Genomic DNA, 16212 nt, shown 5'->3' with positions numbered 1-16212 from the left:
GTTTTATTTCCGACAGGATTACCCAGCTCCCACGGCAGCCCCTGAAAGAGGGAACCCCGGGAAGCAGCCCAAGGAGGACGGAGCAGTGGATGATCCCCTGGTTGATGAGTACAACTACGAGACCATCAACGAGGAGTATTTTACCCCAATGCCCTACGAGGATCTCAACTACAATGAGGAAATTGATCCCCAGGGTGGCCTCACTGAAAATGCAGTGGAAGCTGAACTCCCCACCAGCACTGTCGTCACCTACAATGAGACTGATGTAATTTTGATTCATTAATTTTAATTTATTTTTATTTTTAATTAAATCTGCTGTTTCATAGCCCTGTAAGTAAAGGAGACGGGAGCGGCCAGATGGTAAATCCGTAACTGGTTCAGGCAGCTGCAAGGAGAGGAAGTTTCTTGTAAAATGTTTTCACTCCAGATTTTTCAGGGTGGGGAATGCAGATATGTAGAATCTGGTTAAGGATTATTCTCCTGGAAAAAAGCTGCTCATATTGACATCTGCATTTCCTCGGGTGAAGTGGTTGTCTGACAAAAAGAGAAACGAGGGTTGCTGTTAAAATCTCAGTAAAAGCCTTTTATCCCAAAGTTATTAATACAAATCCTTAAAATGTTGATTTGCTGGAGAACATCAATATTTTTCATTTTGCCATTTGCACTGAAAAGCATCTTTAAGTTTTTCTGGTTTTGAGGTTTTTTTAAACATTTCAACACTGGGACAAAGCCTTGATTCCAAAACTGCTGCGTCCACCTGGTGTGAGCCCCTCTATTCTGTGCATGGATCTGCTCAGAGCTGGGATCAGCCCAGACCCCACAGCTTTTTCTGTTGGAATATTTAACTTTTACCTCCCCAAGCTTCAATATCCTTCAGCTGAAATGCTGCACTCGAGACTCCCCTGTGCTGAAGTCTTGCCCAGTCCTTGCTCTTTATGTTGATGCTCAAATGTGAATGTTGCTGAGACTGAGGTGAATTTTAGGGGAGCTGGGTGCTGGGAGCACAGGGAGCAAGGAAATAATGACATCAAATGAGCAAATCCTTCATTATCCAGGAGCAGCAGCAAGGGAATCTATGGTGGGATAACGAGGAATTCTCTGAGAAACCTGCTCTAGTGGAAGATGTCTCTCCCCAGGCAAGGCTTTGGAACTGGATGAGCTTTAAAGTCCTTCCAAGCCACACCATTCCAAGTTTCTATAATGCTTCCAAATCCCATCCTAATTCCCAGGAAGAGCTTCGGGGTGCTTTCTCCAGCGGAGAATTACTTGCTGTGGAACTGTCACAATTCAAGGTTGGCAAAAGAGACAGCAGAAGTTGGCCAGGATCCCTGGAGATGGAAATTTGAGGGAAAAGGTGTCGGGGAAAGTGTCCAAGCAAAGATCTGAGCAGCTGGAGTGAGGCAGGTGCAGATCCAGCCACTCCAAGGGCAGGGGGGATCCACTCCAGCCAAAATGTGGTGGAGGAAGTTGGACAGCCCAAAGTGATGCACAGGGAGAAGAGGAGAATGCTCCAGGAGTCGAGGGAGCCAACCTGAGGGACCCCACGGATGGGAAAGTTTTCTGTTTCCTGACCAAGAGCCAAAATCCTTTGGCCAAGCCTGGACTTTCTAAGAGAGAGGAATTAAAGATTGGATAGAGGGGCCTTAAATGAAAAAGTGGAAGAGGAAGGAGGTGGCTTCAAGGGCCACTTTAGGTTTTGAGGAAAGGAAATAGAGGAGGAAAGTTCAGGCAGGGAACTGCCCATTTATTCCCAATATCATTTTTCCATGCAAATAAACCTGGGGACCTCAATTAGAATATCAAACCAGACATTTCTGATATTCATTTCATGCAATTTGCTGTTATCCCCAAACCCTTAGAGCTGGATGAGATTTTTTAGCTGAGGGTTTTAAGGTTTCAAAGTACAAAACCTGGTGAAATATTTCAGCCAGGATAAAAAGGGAGAGGGGTGTGACAGCAACAGATCCATTTGAACCAGCCCAGAAGAAAAATAATCCTGACTTTTCCAAGTTTTCTAATTGAATCATTGCCAAACTATAATTTCTGCCAAGGCCAGTTGGTGTTTGCAGAGGTAAGAGAGGGTGGGCTGGTGATTGCCTTAGTTCTAGGCTTGGTCTTAGTTTAATTTTAGAATTAAAATATAATAATGTAATAAATAATTCTAAAATTATTAAATTTAATATAATTATAATATAAGAATACATTTAAATTATTAAAATTAAAATCCCACCTTCTCTTACCTCTGCAAACACCTCCTGAATTTAGACCCAGATGTTCAATTTATGAGTTCTGAGCAGTTCTGGTACAGAAAAAAATCTGGAAGTTGTGATGGCACTGAAGTGACTTTGAATTCATAGTAGTGAGGAGCTATTTCTCCAGGAAGCCCTGGAAATAATTCAATTTCTGGACTATTTTGGTCATTACCTGGATAGGAAAGAAAGCAAATAAATCTCAGCAGCACATGTTGTTCTCTGCAGGGCTGCTCAGAGCGAGGGGTGCCAAGGGCCTGTGCCTGCCAGGCTGCTGGGAGCACAGGGAGATGGAGAGCAGCAAGGAAATTCTGAGCCTTGTCTGGATGTCCTTGCTGTGCTCCGTGGCATCTGAGAGGATTCCGACAGGATTCAGGGACTGAGGCATCAGATTTGTAACAGCTTCTGCTCCTTGGATGAGCCCAGGCGCAGATTGGATCCCAGACTAAACAAACAGGAGGTTTTCACAGGAGTGAACTGGGGTTTTTCCACATTTCCTGCTGTAACTGGACACTCACAGTGACACATCGTGGGTTTGGTGTGTGTCTGAGATCTGGGAACGGATGTGGGACTCCTCGGGCTTGATAATCCTGAGTCTCCAACACCGAGGCCATGAGAGACGAGGAGGATTTGGAGCTTGAAACTTCCATTACCTCTTTCTTCAGGCATTTGGAGTTTGCAGGATCCTCCTGATGAGAGCTTTGTGCTGTGTTTTGTTTTCCTCACTCCAACTTTTCTACTCACGGTGTCTTACTGGGGATCAGTGAAGAAATCCCAGGGAAAGCCAGGGTGTATATTTGACATGAAGATTCTCCCATCTGTCTTCCTGCTGTTGGAGAAGTCACTGGAGACTTAAAAATTCCAGAATTTAACTTCTCAGCAGGTTTTTCCCTTGTCCCTATTATTATAAAGCACCCTCATTTTGCAAAAATCACCCCCCTTAATAGAGAACACATTAATAATATTCCAGCATGCCCAGCTAGGGGAGAATTCCAGCCTGACCCATTGCTGCTCTTTCCTCTCCAGGCTGCTCAAGGAGGGGATGACCTGGATAAAGATTTCACTGAGGAAACCATAAAGGAATATGATGGGAATTATTATGACAGCTATTATGACCGGACAGCCTCTCCCGACATCGGCCCCGGCATGCCGGCCAACCAGGACACCATCTACGAAGGGGTGAGAGGTTTTCTGCTCCATCCAGGAAAATCCTGCTTCAAAATGTTGCTCCTTCCATAATTTAGAGCAGAATTAGAGCAAAAAGCCGAGGATTCACCCATGTGCAACTCGTATTTAAACAAGGAGGAGCTGCCCTGGGTCTCTCCTGCAGGAACCTGAGCAGGATTGTGCCAGATCTCCAGTTCCTGGTGGGGTTGGTGCTGGTGATGATGGCAATGTCCTCTCTGACTGTGTGGCTTTGTGTTTCCCTGTGTCCCACAGATCGGTGGCCCTCGGGGTGAGAAGGGGCAGAAGGGGGAACCTGCCATTATTGAGCCGGTAAGGAGCACCTGAATTTGGGATTTTGTTGATTTTTTCCCCATGGAAAAAGGTGCAGAGATCTTGTTCTTAGTGGGACAGCTGGGAGGAAAGAATTCCCTGGTTCATATAATATGAAACAATGCCATTATATAATTTTTTTAAACCTTCAAGGAGAGGCCTAAATCGTGAAGGAAGTGAAAGAATTCCCATGAAATCCCTCATTTAGCAAAATAAAACCTGGGGCTGAAGCGTTGGGCAGGGGACAGGTCTCATCCCTCAGGAGTTTGGGGGTGTCCCTGGAGCATCCAGGTCGTTTCCTGCCTTGAACTCCCAGCTTGGGGCTGGCTTTTACTGGGCCACCGATGGGCTCATCCCTGTGGGAATGAAAGGGATATAAAATAAATCCCTGCACACAGCTGTGGAGAGGTTTGCTCCTGCACCAGCTTTTCCTTTGTGTCCTCCCCGGGGTGGAACCCTCTTCCTTTATATTTCTGGCCTGATTTCCAAGTTGTTTTTCCTTCTATAGAACAATTCCAAGCTGTCCGTGCCCTCTGCATTCTGCAAAAGCTGTGGGTGCCCAGCCCAGCACCCCGAGGTGGGGAAGGAGCCTCATGGTGAGGATGGCTGGGCTGGCTCAGGGGCTCCTGTGAGCCAGCAAGGGGCTCTTGGTTAATTCCCATTTTTCCCCTCTCTGTGTGCCAGGATGGCCAGGATGCCCCATTCCTGCTCCTCCCCAGGCTGGAACCGGGGATCAGCTCCTTGCACTCACCTGCCCCAGCCCAGTCCCCGAGGGCTGAGCTCCTGCTCCAGCTCAATTAACCTCATTTTCCTTGGCAGAGGGCCAGCACAGCACCCAGCATGTGCTGCAGCAGCACTTCCCATCATTCCGAGACCATTCTTTTCCTTTCCATGTTTCCTCCTTTTCCTCTTTCACCTGAAATTTCTGCAGGTGGTGGGGAGGGGAGCCAGGGAGGAGCTGGGGTGCAGCAGCGTGGCTTCAAAACTCCAATTAAAGTCTCTTGTAAAAACATTTCTGACCTTTCCTTCCTTCTCTTCCTTTCTGGGTCTCTCACTCCGCAAACAAAAGCAGGAGCCAGCGATTTCCTTATCAGAGGGGTGGGAAGGGAAGGGGGCAGCCAAACCCCACGAAGATGATGGCAGAAACCCAGCCTGAAAAGCTACAAAGCGAACAAAATAGTTAAGATTAATCATCCAGAAAGAATTTGGCCGCCTTTGCTATTTCAAAACACTGGAGCACGGATGGCTTTTGCCAAAAAGTAAACAAGACCAAATGCTGCCTTGTTCCTCTCCGTGCAGCCCCTCTTGAGCAGGGAAATTCGGATTTGCTTCGCTCTTTAGCTCTTTTTTTTTTTTTTAGTTTTTAGTTTTTGATGGGAGCTGCAGGAGAAGGGAAATAAAGCCCAAGCACAAAGTTGGATTCTGCTGGATTTTGACTCCTTCCCTTTCAAACCCAGCTGTCCTTCAATCCTTGCTCTGTGCTGACACTTGCTGGAGGCAGCCGGGCAGGGCAGGGGCAGGAGGGATGGAGAGGAGGGATGCAGGGATCCCAAATATCCCAGCTGTGGGGTCATCAGGCTCCTGGCACCTCCTCAGAGCCCTCTGTCCTTTTGGGGGGACCCTGGTGCTCACCTTTAGGGAGGGTTTGCTCAGAACCTCTGAACTGCAACAAGATTTCAGGCTGGTTTTGGGATGTTTGGCTTCACTTGTGGGTGGTGTCTGAAGCAGAAGCCTTGTCCTGTTTTCCCCTGGGACAATCCCAAATCCATGGCTGGCTTGGCCCCCTCGATGTCCCTAAAACCCTCCCACATTTCCAGTGTTCCCACTGATGAACATCCATGGAAACACAGGAGGTTTCATGCCAAGGAGAATCTCCAGATGTCCCCAAGGCCAGACCTCGACATAAACCAGCAGATAAATATGGGAAGATGCCAAGGATGTTTGCATCCCAAATGGGCCAATTATCCCTGACCTTTCCCCCTGGGGAGGAGTGTCCTGGGGAGCAGAGCCTTGATGCTGTGTGTGCTCACAGCAGCACCCCAAAAACCTCCTGTGTGGGCTGGGGCTCTCTGCACTCTGATTCATTTCTGTTTTAGAACCTGTCACACCAGAATGTGCCATCACTGGTCCCAAAAACGATGGATTTGGGGGTGTCCATATGCTGGGATCTCAGTAAGGATGGATTTGGGGGTGTCCATGTGCTGGGATGGGTTTTGGGGTGTCCATGTGCTGGGATCTCTGGGATTTCCCTGCAGGCTGGAGGACAGGCATGTGGAATTCACCCCTAATTCCCACCCAGTGCAGCATTTCCATGGCTGAAGCTGAAATGGGCAGGGGGTGAAGCCCATGACCTGAATTCCTCCCTGGTGAGGAGCTGCAGAGGCTCTTCCGTGATGGCAGCAGCAAATTTCCCCTCACACATCCAGCTGCAGCGGGAGCCAGACCTTCACTGGGATTTTAAATGCCGTGCTAATGAGTGTGGACACCAGGAAAGGCAGAAAACAGAGCTGGCCACGCGTGTTTTGGAGCAGAAACCCTGATGGAAGCAGGGCTGGGTTGTGGCAGGCTGCTTTAGGTTATTTTTTTGCTGCTCTGGGCTTAGGTAGTGTGGTTTTTGGGGCAGGAATGCCTGGATTTTCCTGCAGACATTTCAGATTCGTTCAGCTCGGTTGGAGTGGGGTCAGCTGAGGCTTTTGGCACCAGAGCCTGAGAACAGTTTAGGGTGACCCCAAATCAGCCCCTGCACGGCTTCTCCCACAGGAGCCAACTGCTCATCCACAGATTTTTACAGGATTTCATCCCTAAGGGAAAATGTCCCTGTTTGCCACAGGTGAGCTGGGAAGTGCTGACTCAAGCTGGGCACTGCTTCATCTCTGATCCAGAGCTAAAATGGACAGAGCTCTTCCCAAAACATTACCCTGATGCCTTCTGGAAAGCTTTTTCCAGGTGGATTGGAAGGTTTCATTCCTGCCTCTTATATACTCATGGGGGAAAAAAAAAAAACCCAAACCTTAATTTTCCTGAGTGCATGACAGATCTGATCTAAAGTGATGACAAAATATTTAGATTGAAGAGGCTGGAGTACCAATATCCCGGAGTTTTTCCCACACCGTGATTTCCTACATTCACAGAGGAAATCATAGAGTGCAGTCTGCTGGAAAAAATCATTTAAAAACCACCTTGCAATTTGATTGCTAACTTCTTGTTCAGCTCTTTAGGGCTAGGAACAGCTTTTTCCTCAAGCTCCAGCACCATCAAGGTTGGACAAAATCCAGGATTTGCATTTTCCCTGGCTCTGAGCAAAGGGAGAAGGTTGTGGTGGGAAAGGTGATGCTGTGCTGGGGCTGATGCTGGGAGTAAGGGCTGTTCTGTGGGATTTAAATACACATTATTTGGCTTTTCCATGATCCTCTGCACCTCTGGGAGAAGTCATCCAGAGGGAATGGAAACCCTCCAGCTCTGGTATGTCTCCATGCAGCAGCAAGAGCTGAAGCATTTAAGAACAAATCAAACACTGGGCTTTTCCCTGTGGTCAAAATTACTTTGAGGATGTGTCTAATCACTTTTTTCCTTTCCTCTTGCCCAGGGAATGCTGGTGGAAGGCCCCCCTGGTCCCGAAGGCCCAGCAGTAAGTGGCATTTTCCCCCTGCTCCGGGTGTGGGATGCTGTCCCCGGGCTCTGTTGCTCCCATCTGCCTCACATGTGCACAGAGAGAGCTTTGGGGTGGATTTTCTGGTGCAAAAATAAACAGAGAGCTCAAAATCTTTTCCTGCTGCTTGTAGAAATCTGCTACAAATAATAACACATTTTGGTGGCTTAGGTTTTTTCCCCATTTTCTCTGCCAGGGCCTTCCAGGACCTCCAGGACCAACTGGACCCGTGGGCTTAATGGGAGACCCAGGGGAGAGGGTGAGTGACCGTGGCTTTCTCCTCTTTGCTGGAGTTTTGGGTGGGTTTGTGTGGGCTGTGGGGTATCCCTGGAGCCCTAAAATCCTGCTAAAATCCTGTTAAAATCCTGTTCATCCTGAGTGAGAGCAATTCCCAAAGGACTTGATGGTGGGGTCCAGGGCAAAGCTTTGTATCCAGGGGAAAAAGGGTTGGGAAACAGGCTCATTACTCAAATGTACAGAGCCATTTTCCAAGTTAAAACCAGTATTAAGGCTGCAAACCCCCTGCTCTCTGCCTGTGCCCTTTGGCTGCTCCTTCCAGTGTGGCACTGGGAAGACAGGAGTGGCAAACACACCCAGAGTCACCAGCACAGGGCAGTGGAGTTCAGCTGGGATTCTGCCCCTCATTCCAGCTGCTCCTGTGAGTCCTGGCAGAGGGTTTGGCTTTGCTTTGCTCCAGGATGGTCCTGGGGTCATGCCAGGGTCTTTCCCTATGGCCTTTCCACGTCCCAGGCTGCTCCCAGAGGGAAAGGAGCTCTTGTGCAGCACTTCACCTTTTCCCTAGGTGGGCTATTGCTCTGTCCCAGCGAGCACCAGGCACTGATTCATGTTCTTTAGCAGTGCCATAACTCAGGTTTGGATGTTGCTGTAAATCAGTTTTGTCCCTCTGCTTTGTGAAGTGCTGCTGCAGAGCCTCCAGCTTTGGGATGTCTCCCCAAAGGCAGCAGCTCCCAAGCGTTTCTGGCCATGGTGACCCCAAATCCCACCCCTGAGCACTGCAGCTCTGTTGGGGTCACATACCTGGGATCAGCAGTGGTCTGTGTTTTGGGAGCTGCTGAACTCAAACCTCAGGTCAGTAAGTGCAGGAGCAGCATTCCAGCAGCAATCCATGTCCTTGGAAACACCAAAAATTCAACCCCACTGTCCTCACTCCCCGAGCTGAGCCTCTGAAATGACCCTGGGACTGCTCCTGTTGTTCAGCCTGTTCCTTCCCCCTGGCAGAGGCAGCCAGGTGAGCAGGGACCTGGGTGGGCGAGGAGCCCGCTGCCCACTGCTCCCAGCCCTCCTCCAGCAGGAATCTTGGCCTGACATCTCATGGAAAACTCACCCTAGCGCTGACAGGGCCGTGACTTTGCACAGAGCCTGGGCTGCCAGGACAGCTCCGTTTGGGCGGAGGGCAGAGGGGTGCCCATGTCCTTGAGCCACGCTGGGGTCTGGGGATGGAGCACCAGAGCTGGGCAGAGCTGGCAGGGCCAGCAGGAGTGCAGGAGGCTGCAGGGGACATTTCCCAGCAGCAGTGTCTCCAGTAAATCCCTGGATTTCAGCCTGGCCGGGGAGCAAAGCAAGTGGAGTTGGATGCCCTGGTGCACGGCGGTGTGGAGAGTGTCAGGTCTGTCCAGAACGGCCTCTGAGCACGGCTGGGCCATCCAGGCTCCACCCAAAGGGCCAAACGATGTTCCTGCAGGTGTGTTTGTGCAGGCAGGCTCGGTCTGAGGTGTGTTTTCCCTGGAAAGCACAGGAGGGAGGGAGCAGCAGTGCCACAGATCCCGGGATATGCTCCAGAACACACAGCATCCCCCTGCTGTCACTGCTGTCACCCAGCAAATGCAAACACCTCTAGAGGAAGGGAGCTCTTATCAGCAAACACTTCCCTAATCTGATCCCCGAGGTGCTGAGCAGTTTTCCTGGCAGATAAGGGTGTTCCTGTGGCAGGCTGCTGATCCTTCCTGGATCCAACAGCTGATTCCCAAATGGGGAACCACATCCTATTTGCATCCTGGGTGCCCGGAAGAACAAACTGGAGCTGCCAGACACAGACTCTGTGTGTTTGTAGGGCTTCCCGTTCTTCTGGCAGATTTTTTGGCTTGGACAAGGTGGGAAAAAAGGCAATGGCCAAGTTCAGATGGGAAGGCCTGGCTGGATCAGGGCTGGGGTGTGGCAGATGTGTCCTCACACAGCTGCTTGTTGTTGTAAATGCAGCTCGGTGTTTGTGGCCTAGATCAGTTTTTTTGAGCAACCTAAGACCCAGAAAGAGTAGAAGGCAGAATTCACCCCATTCCAGAAGATCAGAACATTGTCAGATCCCAAGGATCTCCCCTTGGCCTTGTTTTAAACGCTGCCAGAGATCTGCTGTGGCTTCCTCTGCAGTGCCCGTGGCCGTGTCCCCTTTTCCTTCTGATGTGCCCACATTGCAAAATACAGCCCTTGGGAGAGAGAAAATCACCGCTGGCCCACACTGGAGGTGTCTGCTGAGGTTTTAAGGTGACTTTGAGGTGATTCCTGAGGCGTTGGAGCATTCCCATGGCACTGTCCCCAGCCTGGGCGCTGTGTTTTGGGTCAGGTCCATTGTTGTCTCCCTGGTCCTTGGGGCCTTGGCTGGAGCCCTGTGGCTGCTGCACTCCCACTTTTCCCCTGGAGCAGTGCTGGGAAGGCCCTGCCCTGCTCTGCTCTGCTGTTGTGTTTCCTGATGGAGCAGTAATAACATTTCTGGTGGCTGTGACACGGCTGAGGACGAGGGGCCCTGCCTGTGCTCCATCGATCCGAGCCTGCCAGCTCAGAAAGTCAATCCAGGCTCAGCCATGGGGGCTCCTGGGCCTGCCTTAACCCTTGTGGCACTGCACTCCTGCCCTACAGGGAGCCCGAATTCACACAGGGTGGGTGAGCTGAGCGTGGTTTGCACCTGTCAGCGGCCCGGGGTGAGCCCTAAAAATCCCAATTTGGCTTCTGAATATTTCCAGGGTGCTGTTTTTCCCTGTGGCTTCAGCCCTTCCTTGCCTGTCCCCACCGTGACCGCCCAGCTCTCCCTTTCCTCCTGCATTCCTGGCAGGCTGGATGCTGGCCCTGGGGACACAGCACTCTCCTTCTGTCCTTTGCCCAGGCAGATGCAGATATTTGCTGGCCAAGCTCCTCTGGAGCAGCCCTGCAACGCCAAGCAGCAGCAGCAGACACTCTGTCCCCGATGCTGCTGCTCCACGCCCTCCAACAAAAGGAATAATTTGCATTCTAGCACAGGCTGCACAGCCAGCTCTCTGTCCAGCACAGAGTGTAACACAGTGTGCACAGATAAGTGATGAACTCGCAGGGCCAGGAGCTGGATTAAAACCCTCCTTTTCAATTAGAGCAGCTCCTCTTTTAATTTGTTGATTATTAACCCTGAGAGTGCAGCTCATGAATTTACATGACCCTTCCCCGTGTACAGTGAGGAACATTCCCTCTGCCTGCGTCTGATAAAGAGATTTTTTAATCTGCTATCAGGCAGGTGCAATGAATTAATAGCCCAACAATAGTCAGCTCTGTTAATATTGGCCAACACTCATTTAACTCTGGTTTACTCTTTAGAAAAAAGAGAGCTTTGTTTATGTAAAGCTTCTTCCTTGATCAGTGATTTCAGGAGGCACAGAGGAGTTTGTGTCAGCAGCAGAGCTGAGGAGCAGCCTGGGTGTGGGAGGTTCCAGAGGGCTCGGGATGCTTTGGGATGGCTTAGGCAGCTTTCCTGGAGCAGTGGGAAGAAGGAAATATGGCACTGAGGAGAGCAGAGAGCTGTTCCGTGGGGGCTCCAGACTGGGAGGAAGGAAGTGGGAAAATGTGTTGTTTTGAAGGGGGTGAGCTGCAGCACTAGAGCAAACTGCAGCTCCCTCACCCTCCCCAGGGTTTGTTTGGATATTCGGGTGTCTGGGTGCTCTGGGGGGGGTTCAGCACACCTTGGGGAAAGGCTCATCACAAAATAACTTCACCTTCCAAATCCACTGAATCCCAAAGGAATTACTGCCCTGAGGACAGTTTTGCACCTCAGAAGTGCAACAGGATCCCTAAAAATCCTTTTTTGCCTTCTGAGTACTTCCAGGGTGCTGCTTTTCCCAAGTGCTGCCTTAACTAGGAAACCCCCAAAACTGCAAGAAACATCCCCTATTATGTAATTTTCTGACCAGGACTGAAAGATAACCAGGAAGAGAGAGACACTTGGTGAATTTTAAGGCTCAGCACCGTGGGCTGCTGGTCCCACTCTCACTGCCTGTGACTGAAGGAACCCCCACACAAACACCCCCAGGTTTCAGTTTAACCATTCCATGGAAATATTACCCCAGGATTTGCTCTCAGCGTGGCATTTCAGAGCACTGCACCAAATGCAAGCTGAAGTCCCCGTCCCTGGCTGCTGTATATCAGCAAATCCCCATTTCCATAACGAGAGCCACACAGATTTACACCCAGACCCTGGCAGGCTGCATTTCTTCCAGGCATTCATGAATTTAAATTTCCAAAGTGCTTTATGGGTTTGATTTTCCTCCGTTCCACTGCTCCCCCACCCCCTGCTGGTCCATTCCACCAGGAAAAGACCTCCCACACCCAGCCTGAAACAAAAAGAGGCATTTATGGATAAAAGCACTGCATCAACACTTTGTCAGGAGAGATAAACAAGCTCAGCCCTGCTCCACCATAGGCAGGGCTGGAGTTAAAGGAGGGAGAGAAAAGAAAGTTTATCATATAAAACAAGCCTGGCCTAAATTATTTGTGCCATTTCTTCTCCAAGAGATGGGTCTGGGATGGGATCTCGGTGGAGTGGCTCTGGTTTGAGCCAGGCTGAGCAAGCTGGGGATGTCCAGCCTGCCTGGAAAAATGGATGTGCTGGAATTCTGCAGTCTTCCCTGGGCACTGCTGGGATTTTTCCCGGTGTTTTTCTGCTGCTCCATCCCTGGGAACAGCGCTGTTATTCCAGGCTGGTCGTGGTGCCCTGTCCTTGTGGGGCTGGGGACAGGGACAGCCCAGCTGGGGACACCACAGCCCTGGCCAGGCTGGGGCAGGGACAGCTCCTCACCCCCTCCAGGGCCCTGATGTAGCTCTGGAAACTTCGCCCTGAAGAGTTTGGGTTTGTTTTTTTAAGGGGAGGGAATGAGGGAATTGTGAAGTTGGATGTGGAAGAAGAGGGAACAGAGAGGTGTGGGGTGGAAAGATCTCACTGGAAGGGTGTGGGGCAAGGGTAATGCACCAAATCTATTTTGGTCTGTTGTTTTACTAAAATATTCTGATTTTTAGGCACTTTGTTACCTCTTTGTCTTTTCCTCCTGCCTTTCCCACCTTTACCCACCTCCCTTGCAGGGTGACTTTATGACTTCCTGGCTTTTTGGTGTCACCGTGCCAGAGATTTGTGGCAGAATTTCGTATTTACATTTTTTTCTGGGGTCTGAACAGGCTGCAGGCAGGTTGAGGAGAGCAAGAACTACAAAAATGTTCATTGCTTTCCCTTCCAAGAGAGTCAGTTCTCTATAAATTGATTTATTAGTGGTGTTTCCTAACTAAAGGAGTAGCCAAGTCCTCAATCCCGAGCCATTGGCCACAAAATGAGCACTGGGGCTTTTCTTGACCTTGCTGGGATGTAGTCAAATCCCTGTTGCCTTGAACTGCTGTGAAAATTGCAATTAGCCACACACATTGATGTCACCCTCATTTGCATATGGGAGCACTGGAATGAGGAGGAAATCTGGGTTAACCTCAGCTTTATGCCAGGGAAAATTGGCTATATTTGATTCTTTATGGCTTCATCAATAGATCTTTTACTGCCCACTCGTTGCTTTAGTGCCAGCTAAAGTTCCTCCACTGCTGTTAATCAGCACAGCTCCGTGGAGATCCATGGATTTGGGCTGATTTACAGGTGGAAGGAGCCTCAAAGGACTGAAATAAAATTAAAAAAAAAAAAAAAAAAAAAGACAGAAGAGAGAAAAGTGAAATGACCCAGCTGATTGAACACGTGTGGGAATGAATTTATCTTCCTCCATTTCCCTCTCGCTGACCCTGAGTTAGGAAGTTTTATCTCTTTTTTGGAGTTTTTTTTAATAGGTTTTAGCAGATCCAAGTAAACATTGATTCCATGGACTTGGAGCATTGCAGAGACTTGGATTGCTCACTCCAAAACTGCACCAGGCAGACCCTGGAAACAGGGGGCAGGATGGAAGAGGAGGGAATTCAGAAAATTTAAGAAAAATTGGGATGGCCACAAGCTCAGTCCCTGTCGTGACAATATCGTGACATAACCACAGCTGTTGATGTATGGACAGAACCAAAAGGATATTTTAGAAGTTTATTTTAATTTTGTCTTCTTTCAGGGCCCTCCTGGGCGCCCAGGTCTCCCAGGAGCAGATGGATTGCCAGGACCACCAGGGACGATGCTTATGTTGCCTGTGAGTACAAACAGAACTAAAAGAGGATTAAAAACCGGATTTCTTGGTTTTGCTACTGCTAAATGGCCCTTCTTGTGGAAATCTCCCATCTTCTTTACCCCAAGGACACATTTTCCTTGAGATAAAAGATGCATCTGGATGGTTCCCCTTGTAAATTGACTTTTTGTAAAGCACTGGAGCTCCTTCACTAGGCAAAAGCACAGACAGGTTAAAATTTCCAGAAGTGATGGATAATGATAAAAATCATGGAATATCCCAAGGTGGAAGGGACCCACAGGGATTATTGATTCCAGCTCCTGGCACTGCACAGGACAAGCCCAGAATCCCAGCCTGTGCCTGAGAGCATTGTCCAAACATTTCCTGGATTCTGAATAAGCTGCAGTGCTTCTGACTGGACACAGAGAGACAAAACCATGAAGAAACAACTGAAGACACCTCCAAGAGCCAAATTTCCAGGCAGAACCCTCTGTCCCATGCTCAGGAACCTCTAACACCTCTTCAAAGTGCCAAAATTTCAATCACCTGAACTAATCCACCTCTTTTAATGACCAGTGGTGATTTTGTGTTGTTCTCCTCCTCCACAAAGCCAGCAAATCCCAAATCAGCCTTGTTGGTCCTGGGACACAAAAGAAATGTCTTTTTTGGTGTGAGGCAACCAGCTGCTGTAAATGAGCACTTGGGTACCAGAGGGAAGGAGTTTTTAGGGAAAAACCTCAGCACATTGTCCAAGCTCCAACAGTGGAGCCTGGGCCAGGAGCTTCACGTGGAGCTTTGCTGGCCACCACACCACCCTTGGTGGCCACTCCAGGAGCCAGCCATGGGCCTGGAAATTGCATTTCTTCCCATTTCCCTGCCAGGCTCGTGTGGTCACACACCTGAAGCTGGCTGAGGTGACACAGAGGTGACACAGAGGTGACAGGGCTGTCCAAGGAGTTTCTGCAACCAGGAGTGTCCCTCTTGTAAAACCTCCCAGCTGAGGCAGGAGCAGGCCAAGGAAAGCGGGGCTTTTGAGGGTGGAAGGAAATTTTAAACTCCTTCTATTTCAAATTTGGGGAAATAAAACATTAATATTTCTGGGGGGGGGTTTGAATGCTGAAAGCTCCGGGCTTGAACAGCAGCCCAAACTCTGGTGTTTGGACAAACTGCCACGCTCCAGCAGCTCAGCTTTGTCTGGAGCTGCACAAATAACCTGAGGCAACCCCGGTGCCCAGGGAATGGCAGCCTGGGAGAGCCCCTGTGGGTGCTGAGCGTGGTGTGTGAGGTCCCCGAGCCCACAGTCCCCTCATTGTGTGCCACCCCGAGCTGGCAGCGCCTGGGAGGCGCTGGCTTGGTGGCCCCGAGCTGGGTGAGCCGAGGGCTCTGGGGTTCATGGGGTGGGCTGGGAGGGCTGGGGTGGCTTTGGGGCAGCCGTGCTGAACGGAGCTGTTCAGGCTCAGGCTGCTGAGGGTGAGGGACAGAAGCCCTGACCCGCTTTGTCTGCCTTGTTCCCACCAGTTCCGCTTCAGCGGAGGAGGCGACGCTGGCTCCAAAGGACCCATGGTGTCAGCCCAGGAGGCACAAGCCCAGGCCATCCTGCAGCAGGCCAGGGTGAGTGCTGGCAGCTCTCAGGAGTGCCTGGGATGGCTCTCAGCAGGTGCCTGCAACAGCAGAATGAACCTCTCACATCTCTGCACACTCCTCCCTGCTGCTGCTGGTGGAACCTCTCACCTGCCATGGTTTGCACCTGCGTGATTTGGGTTTTTATTGACAACCAGCAAGGCTCCAGCTGATGAAAGCTGGTTTGAATTTCCTGAATTTTCCTCTGGCAGTGGCCACACAGACCCGCTGGCTTCAGTATATTTGTATTTTGAGGGTCCCTATGAACAGCCGGGGGCTGCGCTCAAAGCATTTTCCTATTTTAGTATGGTTTTCCCCACAGTGAATCCTAATAACGAAACCTGTGTCACAGATGGAAGCTGTTCCCAGAAACTCAGCAGGCAGATTTGTAATTTAGTGTATTTGTTTGGGAATACACGGTGACTACCCCTGGAACATTTCTTTCCTCGGGTGACCTTATTGATTGATGTCCAAATCATCCCTGGCTCACTGGTGAAACAAGATTGGCACATTCCCAGTACAACTCCTGTTTCCTGCCTGGATGGACACCTCAGTGGAAAAGGCTTTGCACTCATCTGTTCAAAATAAAACCTCGTCTTCAGCCAGTGGAGCTCTGAAATTGTTCTTCCCTGGGTGCTCGTGGGAGCTTTCCTGAGCTGATGTTAAAATCAGAGCTGCAGAAGGAGCTGGGGGAACCCCACAATTCCCAAACCTCTCTCTTTGCTCCCATCTCACCCCAAAGGGACCAAATTCTGCTGCAAACACACCCTTGCCATGAAGGAGACATTTTTTTAGGGTGGGAATTCCCAAA

The 16212-nt window shown here is 50.0% G+C and overlaps 1 protein-coding gene across 3 annotated transcripts in view; it reads left to right on the top strand.

The window, feature by feature from the left end:
- COL5A1 (collagen type V alpha 1 chain) overlaps positions 1-16212 on the top strand; it is a 132427-nt gene that overhangs the window by 59212 nt on the left and 57003 nt on the right. For all 3 annotated transcript variants that reach the window (XM_014258008.2, XM_005529211.3, XM_088065622.1), the window contains exons 7-13: positions 17-265; positions 3276-3428; positions 3690-3746; positions 7333-7374; positions 7592-7654; positions 13731-13805; positions 15300-15392. In XM_014258008.2, coding sequence (XP_014113483.2) covers positions 17-265; positions 3276-3428; positions 3690-3746; positions 7333-7374; positions 7592-7654; positions 13731-13805; positions 15300-15392 — 732 coding nt within the window. The remainder of the gene's footprint in view (positions 1-16; positions 266-3275; positions 3429-3689; positions 3747-7332; positions 7375-7591; positions 7655-13730; positions 13806-15299; positions 15393-16212) is intronic.

The sequence above is a fragment of the Pseudopodoces humilis genome, chromosome 22, assembly GCF_049639895.1.
Source record: "Pseudopodoces humilis isolate 2021_Gansu_Grassland_sample_001 chromosome 22, ASM4963989v1, whole genome shotgun sequence".
In the NCBI taxonomy this organism is placed as follows: Eukaryota; Metazoa; Chordata; class Aves; order Passeriformes; family Paridae; genus Pseudopodoces; species Pseudopodoces humilis.
The sequence above is the reverse complement of the archived record's forward strand: the minus strand, read 5'-3'. Positions and strand labels throughout refer to the sequence as shown.